Source organism: Tinamus guttatus, unplaced genomic scaffold (assembly GCF_059628265.1).
Source record: "Tinamus guttatus ecotype Peru unplaced genomic scaffold, ASM5962826v1 Tinamus_guttatus_pri_ptg000327l, whole genome shotgun sequence".
NCBI lineage: Eukaryota > Metazoa > Chordata > Aves > Tinamiformes > Tinamidae > Tinamus > Tinamus guttatus.
The window spans coordinates 9,945,780-9,958,309 of NW_028288861.1; the positions used below are offsets into that span (position 1 = coordinate 9,945,780).

The 12,530-nt window shown below is 41.3% G+C and overlaps 1 protein-coding gene across 1 annotated transcript in view; it reads left to right on the top strand.

Annotated features, from left to right (window-relative positions):
- The window catches only part of NRXN3 (neurexin 3), a 901,920-nt gene that overhangs the window by 87,386 nt on the left and 802,004 nt on the right, over nt 1-12,530 (top strand). The window contains exon 5 of the mRNA XM_088529330.1: nt 1,086-1,097. Coding sequence (XP_088385456.1) covers nt 1,086-1,097 — 12 coding nt within the window. The remainder of the gene's footprint in view (nt 1-1,085; nt 1,098-12,530) is intronic.

Sequence of the window (12,530 nt, forward strand, 5' to 3'; positions counted from 1 at the left end):
CCATCCCTTTAAGACTATATGCCAAGCCATTGCAATTTGGCAATCAGGGTACCTGTCTAGGCTCTGGGAAGGACTTTGCCTCCCTATTTCTGCTGGTTGGTCAGCGGGGCTTACTGCTCAGCAGCAGTCATGCTTGTTGAAGGGGCGTCAAGTGAAAGGTCCCTTCACCATATCCCCCTTGCTAAGAGGCAGCTGCGTTTGGCAACCTGTTGGCAAAGGAAGGTGGAAGCCTTCTTGGGAGTTACCAGGAGAGTGAACCTTCCTGGCCGTTCTGCTTCAGTGATACTGAATGCATCTTTGTAGCAGTCTGTGATTCGGCAGTGGATTATATCAGCAGACACACTTGGCCATTTAAATTAGAAGAAGCTGGCTCATGGAGAGTGATACAATGTATTCAGTGCAGTTGCCATCAACCCTTTCTATATTCCCTTGTATGGCAAAAATGTGAAAGTGTGGGCTTCTGGCATCTTTAGCCACCCTTATTTATGCAACATGGATCAGGGAGCAGTGGCTTATATTTTCGTGCCAAGCAATTCAGATACTCTGTTTTGATAAATATTTGCTGTCTATAAAAATATGATGCATATAAAATATGTAAATGCATATGTGTGTAAATATGCAGTGTCAATATTATATACAAATACATTAGCTTTGGTAGTGTTTAGCAAATACACTACCATGAGATTTGTTTCTTTCTGTCCTGCTTTGGTGTTTCTATTTGCTGTTTCGAATTTGATGTGGTATGAGGCATATCACTGGCATGCTATTGCATGAGAGGTTTGCATTTCTCTGTAGAAAATCAAATTAAAGCCAAAGGGCTTAACCAGACAGTGTCTAGATGTACTGTCAGTTGTTTAAGCCTTGCTTTGTGCTTTAGTTCTGGTGTGTCCCCTTTTTTCCCCTTGGCGTTGTGTTTTGTGGGATTTGATTGCCACACATATTTGCTCACTTTTCCTGTTTTCGTAAGTATGGCCAGTGATGTGATTTTTCTGTTTTTCATGCTTCTTCCTCCTCTTTTGCCTCCTCTCTGATGGACACTCCTTTTATTCCTCTTCTAAACTGGACGCACACCTTCCTGTCTGTAGGTAGAAGCAAAGGTAGAAGTTGCTTTCTTTCTTAAATCTTATTTTCCTGTAAAATGTTTGTTTGTATTTTTGTGAACATAGTTCATACTAGAGCTCAATGCCTTTTCCTAAAGAGCCTCTTACCAGTTTTTGGTTTGGTACGGCATGATGTGGGAGGTATGTATGAAGATGACCGCTTGGAGGCCTTCACTGCAGGTCCCTGCTTCTTGGCACTCGCAATAGAGCCCTGCACAGTGCCAAGCACTTTGTAGCTGAGGACAGCACAAAGTGACTTAATGTTTTGGTCAAGGACAGTGACAGAAGCGAGAGGCTGGTGAGCAGGGCCTGATGACTCTCTTGCATTGGAGTGTTGTCACTGCTGGAATTTTGACACTGGTATAGGGGGAAGCAGGATCTGGGCTTACGGAGTCCCCTCCAGCCATGGTGGACTTGGGCGTCTCCCCGAAGCTGCTTTGTTTCCCACTCTCCTTGTTAGTGATGTGTTTTTCTGAGAGGAATTGCACTGCGAAGAGCCGTGGAGGAGATGGGAAATGATGGGCATTGCTAAGCAGAGAGTCCATGTGCTTTGCAGCTCATTAAGGCCCAGTGTATGAAGCCGTGTGGCCGCTGCATGGCTGCAGCGGCCCTGTCAGCCCTGCACACCTATCTTCAGCACGCAAGCAGGGCAGTCATCCATCGCTGATCAAAGCTGTCAAAAAGGCAAAACCCTGCTAACCTGCCCTGGGTTTCCAGGGGGCTGGAGGAAAGGAAGAAGGTGAATTGATAAGTTACAAGCATTACTTGAGTAAAATCCATTTCTTTGTCCTACTTTCCAATGAGACTGAGAGATTGAAAGGTTTTGTTATGCTGAATATTACCCATTTTCTACAAGCACATTGAAGAAGCTGATCTCTTGATCAGTGTGATTTGAACCCATTGGCTGATAGTGGATGTTTCCATGCTGATAAGATATTGGGGAAGAAATGACTAATGGTGCCACTACAGATTTGGGAGAATATGAGAGCTCAGAGGATTTATTTGTAATAACTTTCCTTTGAGGCACAAACAGTCTCTGCCCAGTGATCACGCCTCTTATAAAATCTGAGTTCTAGGGAGCACAGTGTGTTTCAGCACTTCCTCTTCCTGATGCCCTGCCGCCTTCGAGCAGGTTTGTATTTTGGATTCTTTGTGATGGGGTGCCTCAGGTAATTGATAGGATTTGTTGAGTTCTCAGTTTGAAAAAATATCCCACTAATTAATTTTATAACTATTCTATCTAGCGTTGTGGGGAGGAAGGTAATATATAAGCTGTACTCTAAGTCATCTTCTTAGCAAGCGATGTGCAACATTATCACAAATATACCCCATAAAATGCAGGAATCTAAAGCTCTACAGACACAATACATTACCATGACTCAACACAGCTGCCAGTAATTGAGTTAGCTGATGTACGCCTTAGTGTGACTTAAGGGTCAGTGTAGCTCGTGGAAAGTCTTGTAGAGCGGTGTTAGCTAATGTTGCTCCTTTTCTCAGGCAGCGTTCGCACTGCGGGCAAGGTGGTGCAGGACTGAACAGCAAGTCTTGTCTGAAACAACCCTCCCCACAAGCTGAGCTTCTAGGAATGTGAATTGTAATATGTAGTCCACAATTAGTTTCATATGCACTGAAACTTAATTTATCATGCCACTGAGTGAAAATATTGTTTCAGTTTCCAGCGAAGTGTAATTTTTAGCTCTAGTTATAGCAAGGGACTTTGTCAAAGAACCACCATTTTGAATGAAAAATGGTATTACTTTCAAAGGACTTAAGCTGTGTAATTCTGAACCCAGGTATGGCCTTCAGCTCACAGAGGAGGTAGTACAGGATGCCCTAGGCATTGTAGCTGGATGGTTCATATTTTTTGACATTCTCCTAATTTTTAGTGAAGATTGGCAGCCACTCTGTATTGTGCTGTATATGTAGCCAGAAGATATGATGTATTTGATTGTTTAAAACCTCTTCACAAGGTGTATCAGTCCGTGACCTTGCATACATCACGTGGAACATGTCTTGCATTAATTGTTTCCTCAGTAATAAATAGCATTTCTATGCACTTACTCTTCTAAAAGATCAGCAGATTTTTGTTGTTGTTGTTAAGCTCCTGGAAAGCTGAAGAAGATGAAGTATAGGTATTTTGGGATAATGGCTGGAGTAGTCAAAATAAAGAAAAGCATCTGTGCAGCGCATGTGTTTCTACCTGAGCTGAGTAAATATGCATTACTTTTGTTTGCATTAGGTGTATGAAACTAGTCACAGAGATGAAGTAAATGTATGATCATCAGGAAGGTTTTTTATTTTGTTTGGCATGAGTTGCAGAAAATAGCTTCTCTTCTGGAGAGGAATTGACAATTAAGGAACAATTATATTGAGTTTACTTCCCTAATACTCCCCTACAAATAAAGGAAACCCAAGTAGATTGTAAATATCCAATTCTAATTTGTTGTAGAACTGAAGTTAATGTATAGTCATGTTTTTTTCATGTCATTTGTTCTCTGGACAACCTATGGTTAAAGAAATGATAGTCTGCCTTTCGGCTGCCCTTCACCCTTCTCTCATTCTTGTAGTGCTTTTTGTTTGGTTGTTGCTCATGGTTTGGATCTGACTTATGCTGAAGTTCATGTCTCCAAAGAAAAGTGGCCTTAATTCTGATGAGATCTTCTTTTCAGTGGAGCTTTCTTGGGAATAGATTTCACTTAGTCAACAAAATCCCGAGCTGGCCTGAAGGCGATGGCAGAATTCCCACTGAATTAGGCGAACCCAGGTTCATCTGGAGCGCTGGGAAGCCCCAGCATCCTCTGGCGTCACGTGCCGAGTGGCAGGGGGAACACGCAGAGCCCCAGTGCCCCCATGTTGGTGGCTGCAGCCCCACCAGGCGCCTCTGCGGCCTGCCCCGTGCTCGGCAGGGAAGCCCGAGCGCTGCACGCGGATCTCCAGTGCGAAGCGACGTTTGCTCTCGCTTCGGAGAGAGGTGAAAGAGCGCTCCCCTGTTCCAGGCTTGGGACATTGTTTAAGTGCATGTTATGTAGACTAAATGCCAATGGCAAATATCCTCTGAAGTTCTCAGCACTGAAAAATCAGATTATCCATCTCCCTTGTCCCAAACTACTCTTAACCCTGGTAAGTCTCTGATGCTCGGCATTGCTCCCAGTAAGCAGGGTGAGGTTGTTATTTTGTCAAATTGTTCGATAATATTGACCAGGAGGTAATGGCACAGAAAAAAAGAAATAGCATTTGTGGACTCTGATAGAAGGAAATGACTGGACCTTACTGATGTGGAAAATAATTTCCAGATCTTCTTTGCCAATACCACCATTAGGATTTCAGAGCTATGTGAGTAAGTCCAGCTGAGTGGCCAAGGGTTTATGCAAATGTTGAAGCAAAACATTAGTAACAAATTAAACCATTTGTGCTCTACAAATATCTAATTATAAAGAGGGGAAAAAACACCACTACATTCATCTTGCCAGCCTTGGCTGTGGTTTATAAGCTCTTGATTTGTCCTGTAAAATATCTGAATGATATTTGGGTTTTAAATGTAAATGCTTCTTTCTCCATTTTTAGATTTCTACATCTGAAGTCCTTTCTTTAATGATTTTTAAAATGTGTGTGTTTGCTTTGGTTTTCATTTTGAAAATAAAAAATAGTATTATACATCTTAAATTATTAGAAGGACGGTGACTTTCAGTTTTAACTCCTGTTTTAACGTTTTTTTTTTTTTTTAATGGCAATTTATTTTAGGTTTAGCAAATACCCAATCCATACAACTTCTGTGATAGAACCAAGGCCTCTTGAATACAGACTTCATTTTGCATGAATCACCTTTTGTTAGGAAGCCTTTTCTGCTGGTCTCATATTTTAGTTAGGGAAGAAACATGTATTTTAATCTAATTCTTATAGATCAATCTAGAGAGGCCTGATAGCTGCTGCATTTCAAATATAAGGTATTGGGGGATGTTCTACAAGACATTCATCCTAGTTTTCTATATCCCAGAGCTGGTGAAATTTTTGGTAGTTTGTTTAAAAAAATCACTAAGATGTTCAATATCAACCAGAAAGAAAATATGTCTTATAAACATCCTTCTTTTTACACTTTTGCATAAGATATTCTTAAAGAGAGACAAATGAGATATTAAATAGGACATTCCTGATAAATTATTTTTGCTTGTGCTTATAAGCCAGTATGTTTACAAACCATGTTCTATGCATAAAGAATTTAATAAGCTATTAAACATTTTGTAGCTTGCAGGCAATTTACTTCAATTTTCTTCAGTTCTTCAGTGCTTTTGCTCTGCCTTTTTTTTTTTTTTTAAATCATGTGTGAATAAACTGCTGATTCGTGGTTGGCTTTTGTTTTTATTAAGAAGGATGATTCCTGTGAGAGTTTAAAGCATTGCGGTTATGTTGTGTGTAAACAGGAGCTAAAATATTGTCCTCTTGTGCTGTACTGTAGTCATCTGGTTTTGATGGGGCTCAGGTTTCATGCTGCCCAAAGAGAATATTTAATTGATACTATTGAAAAGCTTTTTATTCTCCCCTTCTTCTTTAATTTGAGGCATTCAGTGGTGTGTAGAGATGCAGAGGTAGCAAAACAGGCCATATGTTTCAGAAAAGCCAGACTAATAGCACTTTTGATGGACGTCTGATTTTTAAAGTGCTGTATCTTTCATTAAAATTTACATGTAAAGTAAGGGCAAGCACAGTGACATGAAAGCTAATGCAAGTTGCACATCTTGACATAATAACAATCACAAGAAACTGGAGATCCCAGATGGCAGCTTGGCCTTTGCCATCCTTTTAATAAGCTACTAACTGCTAATTATTGCACTCTTATGGGCAAGTTAATTTACTGTTGACTCTTAAAGAGACATTGTGCCTTTTCCAGGCATTTAGGTTTTTCAGTTAAGATCTGAAAGTGTTTTTTTTCCTGCAGGTTGGAGCCCTTCCAACGGACAGTAACAAAGAGGCAAAGGAACAGAGACAGGAAAATGGAGCTTAATAAGCAATGTTTTCTTTGATAATAGCAGAGCCATTTGCTTGTGGGGGGCGGTTTTTGTGTCCCCCCGCCCCCCCCCCCCCAGGGTAAGGCTTTAGAGACAAAAGGGCCACCAGCATGTATGTTAGATCCAGGATTTAGGTTTAAAAGGAAGCCATTATTTCTGCATTAGTATTATTATTAAAATATTCAGGAAAGTATTTCCCTTAAATAATTGAACCTTGATAGTTTGAAGATTAAATGAACTAAGAATAAGAAAAAGAAAAATGATTGATATATTTGTGCTGCCTGAGATGACTTGAAGGTAAAATATTAACTCAAACTTCTGAAAGATAAAAAGTCCACTCTATTTTTAATTTTTTATTTATTTTTAATTTTTAATTTTTATTTTACTCACCTGGTTGTCATAATGCAGGGAAGGAGTGTTACATGTAAAAAACTGTTGGGGTTTTTTTGTTTGTTTGTTTGCTTTTTGGTAATGAGACCAGTCAGGGAGAAGTTTTGATCTAAGAAGCTATTTAGGACTGAAGGAACAGCTGCAGCTTAAATGGACTCTAATTCGACAGTAAATGCTGTTTTGTGAATGCATGATTCTCTGTGATACCATTTGGGAGGAGTGATGGGAGGTAATGGCTTATTTCCTGGGCTTTATGGTAATGCAGCAAAGTGGTGATATTGTCATCAGGAACTGAAATAGACCCTGTCACACGCATCAAACAGCCCTGCAAAATATGAAGCAGGTGAAAGACAGGAGTTTCCTGTTTCAAGGCTCATTGTGGCCTTCTGTGGGCCACAGTGATAACATTATGGTATTGAACAGTTTAGAAAATATATGCTGTGTAAGCTGGATCGTACACCCCGGGAGCAAGCGTGTAGAAACAGCAGCATCGTTTGTAGAGCTTTGCTGCACAGCAAACATTTTGACGAGGTATCAGTGGATAACGTGCCATACCAATGGTTGTGAGCTGGTGCTGCGGCAATGTCATGCTTTCTCCAGCTCTCTGATAATAACTAAGGCTGAAGATGCTGCGTGAGTTAAAATTCGTGTCTAATGGTGTGTCCTGGCCCCCATGTCTGAAAGGGAATTAGTATTCTGGATTTTGATTCTCTTACCCCATTGCCAGGCACTGGTATTTCCATGACATCCACCACCTTTAATTTATTTAGTCATCTTCACCTCTCTCATGGAGCTAGAGCTCCTTCTCATGCCGGCTTTAATTTCCACATTTCTTTCAAGAGCCCTGATAACTTTGAGTGCATGTATCCAAATTGAGACAATTACTGATAGCCTATGAAATAAGATAATAGAAAATACCACTTGCAGGAACCAGCACTCGCAGGGTGTAGCATGTTCATTTATTTTGAAGCCCTTCTGTCTTGAAATTTAATTGCAGACGGCATAAGCAAGTTGTGGTGCTTAAGGTGCAGTGTTCCCTAAAAAAACAGTAAAGCCAAGGGAAATTAAAGGTGCTTTGCATCCTAGGGATGTGTTATGCATATTCCAGAATAAATTCTCCTGAATTCCGATTTTCTGTGAGATGTTGATTTCTTACTATAACTTCTTTTTATGCCAAGAGGTTTGATGTAGCAGTATTAAGAGCCACAGTCTCCACTGCATTGCAATGATTTTAGTGTGCTCCAGCTGATGCTGAGGCAGAGAAATCCCCCTGATGCGAAAGGAATCGTGCAGGGCAGAATCCGGCTCTGAGCCTTCCCTAACGGCAACCTGCGGGACGATGGAGCAGTCTCTCTAAATGATGGCATTATTTCTGCTCTTGTTAAAGTCAAAGGCTGTAAAGCATTTAATAGAAACAGCCACTCACCAGAACTGCTTTGTGGGGAAAGACTTCAAACAGAACCGGTACTTTGAGAATTTGTGTACACAGTTGTCACCATTGCGAGAGTCAGCAGCATTTGCCAGGCAGTACCACACAGTGGTGCCTGAGGTAGCGCTTCCTCCCCCGCAGTAGAGCGAGAAGAATGTATGTAGTATACGTAGGTAAGTGTTTACTATTTGATTCTGTCAATTGCATGCCTTTTAATGCAGTTTTCTCACCCAGCCTCCCTTTGCAGTTTGATTAGGAAACTGCTTGTGGAGCAAAGCAAAATAAAGGTTCCTTTTTAATTGATCAGATTCTTTTACTGGAGACTCTAAAAAGACATTTCAGCATTTGCTCTAAAATCATACAGTTCTGTGACTGTTAGTTGCTAGTGGTGGTAACAGAAATGTATAATTTGAATGTTAAAATAATTGCATTTTAAAAGGAGCTGTAGTCTTATTAAGTACAGCAGAATTGTATTAAGCCAACGTTACAAAGTGCACACCTTTATTCCCTCTAATTACTAGCATATTAATAATGACCAGGTTTATGATGAATGTGCTGATCACCAGCTGGGATCAGACAATTACACTTGATTATGTAAAGAGTTAGTTGCTATAAGCTTTGAAATATTAAAGCTTGGCTAGAATAAATATCCCTGAAGAGCCTTTGTCTCCTGCATGTGTATTGAGCTGCCAGTTCTCTTAGCAATTCTTGGGTCACGCTGCCGTGTCGGGAATCCAACTGTGAGCGGTTATTTTCCAGCCCCGTGAACGTTGATAACAGGCTCCCTCGTGGCGGGTCCCGCGAGGGCGCCCAGGGCAGGGACTCGCTGCCTCCGCGTTGGAGACGCTGCGCGGGTGCCAAACGCAGCGTGCGCGGTCAGGGAGCTGGCGCGGCCCCGCACGGCACCTTGTGGGGCCAACCAGCTCCGTCCTAGGACGCAGATCTGACCGTTAGCGTTTCCACGCGCTCGTTTTCAATATTGCCTCGCTCCAGAGGCAGGCTCAGTGTGGGGCAGGCAACTCTCAGAATCTGTTCCTGATCCCTTGGGATAGCTGCTGCTTTGTTTATTTTTCCAGAATGTGTTCAGTTTCTAAATGCCCGTCAACTGATCCTTGCCGTTTTGCTAAATTGCTGAAGAGATGCACAACTTCAGCTATGTCTCCTGGAATACTTCACTAAAGACCAGCTGCTGGCAATGGCCATATGTAGTCTGAACAGAATATAATTTTCAGCATGATGTGACAGAGCTGTTAGGCTAGGCTGTAGAATTTTTTTTTCCTGAAGTTGGAGAAGCCGGAATGTTACAGAATTGTAAGGCTGTCTGTAACAATGACTTACGACACTTAAGGTACTCAATTTCAGGCTTAGCATTTCAATTTCTCAGTCAATTTTGTATTACTAGGTACGATACCAGGCACATCATTAGTAATTTTTCTTTGCTACATTTTGTGCTTTATTGTACTATCAGTTGACTCCATCTTTAAAATAGATGTACTTTAAGAGAAATCTGTGGACAGTTCATTTGCTGTCATGCTGCACTGCATGTCCAAACTAGAAAGAATATATTATGTGGTATATGCACATACTGTACCAAGTTACCAATGAGAAGTATGGGTTTTGAATTTTTTTTTTTAAGTGTCATTTCCCTTTCACTTCCCAAATACTGATTGTTCTTTGTCAGTGTGGATAGAAGAGGGGAAGAGGATATTTCATTTTCTTTCTTTCCGTTTCCTAAGCTGCTATTATTTAAACTAGTGTAGGGTTTTTTTTACTAATTTTCTCCTTCACGTGTTTGCTATCCGTCTGCTGGGTTAAACTTTGTCCTGTTCTATCAGGCAAGTTTGGTAAATGTTGATCAGTGCATGAAATCAGTTCTTAAACGGTTGCAAAATTGCCTTCCGTCAGACTGTTTTGATCACAAGGGCTTTCAAGTGTCAAAGTCATTTGGAGAACTAGATAGATAAAATGCATGAGCACTAAGCTTTTTCCAGGATAGAATAAATAAATGTGTTTTCTACTGTGTGCTCTGCTTTTGATAGCGATTTGTTAAAAGCAGAGAAAAAAAAAAAAAAAAAGGAAAGGCAATGATATTAAATATTTACAAGAGTGATTTAGTTGTGTAATCTTGTGCTATGCATCCCTGTTTAACAGTGAAATCAGCTACTGTTGAAGTAAATGCCATTAAACTGGTAGTGCTGTGAAGGTCACTGCCTATACAATGTCAAAGCAATTTATAGAGAATAATGATTTTTGTCGGCTTTCCAAGGCACCAACCTCCCTCCTTTACCAAAAATAACTGAAAAGAAATTTATTTCAGGCCTCGCTTTCTCTCTGACTCTTCTCCCATCTGACTGATTTGGAAGCTTGAAACCTCTTTACAAGTTTCTTTTCTGATGTGCTCAGTGGATGGACACTGATTCTCTGCTTCCCGGGCCTGAGCTCATTACAGATCTGCTTGTTGGGATTTTCAGTTGGGCATGTCTCAGCAGTTCATTTTGAGAGAGATGCTGAATTTTCACCTTCTCTCTTATGTTTGCTTTTGTCTCCTATAATATTTCTAGCTTTGTCTGTGATCTTTTTCTTTTTCATCTGAAAAATACCTTTTTCTGTTACTGATTGTCTGTCACCAGCAGCAGCACAGTGGGGTGTTCTGACATCCCACTTACTTAGTGTCCTGATAAGGGCCTTACAAATGCCTGGGAGCACATTCCCAAACACCGCCGTGCTTCGCAGGGAGGCTCTGGAGAGAAGGGGATGCGCTTGGTCCTGTGACTGACCATCCTGGGGGCTGGCCAGGCCCTCCTGCCTCTGCCCCACGAGAGGGGGACACAAGTCCTTTGCCCCAGCACAGGAGGCCGCTGCAGAGACTCTTACAAAGTGTCCCAGCAAGCACAACTCCTCGCTGTTCCTTGGCTTGGCTTCATCCACGGAGAATGTTAATGACTTGTTTTCCTTGTTTTATGCTCAAATATGCAGGAGCACCGAGAGATAGAGCGAGCTGGGGAGCAAGGGGCAATGAGTGCCAGAGTTCTAGTGTCCATCCCCCTTTCCTCCACCTCTGGAATGATGTATTTGATAAACCACCAAATAACTTGAACCAAGGACTCTCCCAATTAAACTTCGCCTACTGAAGCAATTTTCTAAGAATATTTTTTTCTATATCTATATTTAAATATATAGGTAAATAGGTACCTATGTTTACCTATTAATAAACTTTATTTATACTGCTATATATATGTTTATTAATCATTATACTTTGCAAAAAGAATACAATATATTCTCCATGACAAAAATCTGCAGCGAGGTGTGAGGGGTGGAATGTAACACAGAGGTGCCTTAAGTATTCTGTTTAAGGAGTTCGCTAGGGAAATGCAGATAAGGATGCAGAGATGACGAGCATGTTAAGGACAAGGGAAAGAAAGAGGGCACTTAATAGGGACTGGATATATGTTTTTTTTTCCACGGTTATGAGGAAGAAGAATAGAGATAGTATCAGCTGTGGGGAAAAGGGGACAAATGGAAAGAAAGTGTAGGGAAATAGAGGGAAGGGTGATAGAAATGTATGTAAACTTGCTCCAGAGGAGCCTGCCTTGTGCAACAGGAGATGTGAGGAGTGTCCCAGGAAGAGCACTGGCATTTGAATCTGCTGTGAACACGGTCCTTGTGGACAGGCTGCGAGGAGAGGATACCTCTATGCATTATTTTTTGATGGATTTTAGGCAGATAGGTATTGCTAGCAGTAGCTTATTTAAATTCATTGATTTTTCTAGTGTCTCTCTCCACGCTGCACACACAAGACTGAAGCCATGATTTGCTGACATGGCTTTTCTTGGGTGTCTCCCCTGGCCCCATTAATGGACCTTTTATCCTTTGTGAAAGGGGCTAGTTCAACAGAGCACCTGGACGAATGGGTGTCTGCCTGCTTAATTCAGGCCTTGCGATTTTCTTTAGGCTGTTTTATTTCCCCCTTTGTCTTTTTTGTGTGCAAGTCTGTGATTAGTACTTCCTTCTTCCCAGAATGCTGGCAATTATACCACAGGTTGATGGATTAAAAAAGAGCAGTGAGAATTACACTGAGATTAAATACAAGTGTTTTTGGAGTGTATTTTTGGATGTGTGGTTTTTTTTGTGTGTTTTTTTTTTTCTTCTGTAAGCATAGAGAAAGAAGAGAGAAGTCAGCTCAGCCTTCAGGTCTCTCTCAGGAAGAAAGTAATAGCTCTAGATGTGGAAACGTAGACTGGGCATGATGTCATGCTGAGAAAGGAGAGGTAATGTTAAAGTATGAGATCTAGAGACCCCATATGGTTCTGGTCTTGGTTTCCCCAGTTTTGCATCAGGCTGTTCTCATTGCTCACCTTCACTCCCAGCTTCTCCACCTCTAAAATGGAGGCAGTGGTACTTTGTGTGCGAGGTTTTGGGGGGCAGGTACCAAAGGGAAGAATATTCTTTTCAGGCACCCTGATGTCATTGCACGTTCAACAGCACTGCCACATGTTGCTATTGCCAGATGTTCTTATTGGAGGGACTATTTCTGTCCATCTTTCCCACTGTTGAGTGAGCTAGCTGGGTAGACCCAACATTGGCAGGAATCGGGACTTGATCCGCTCC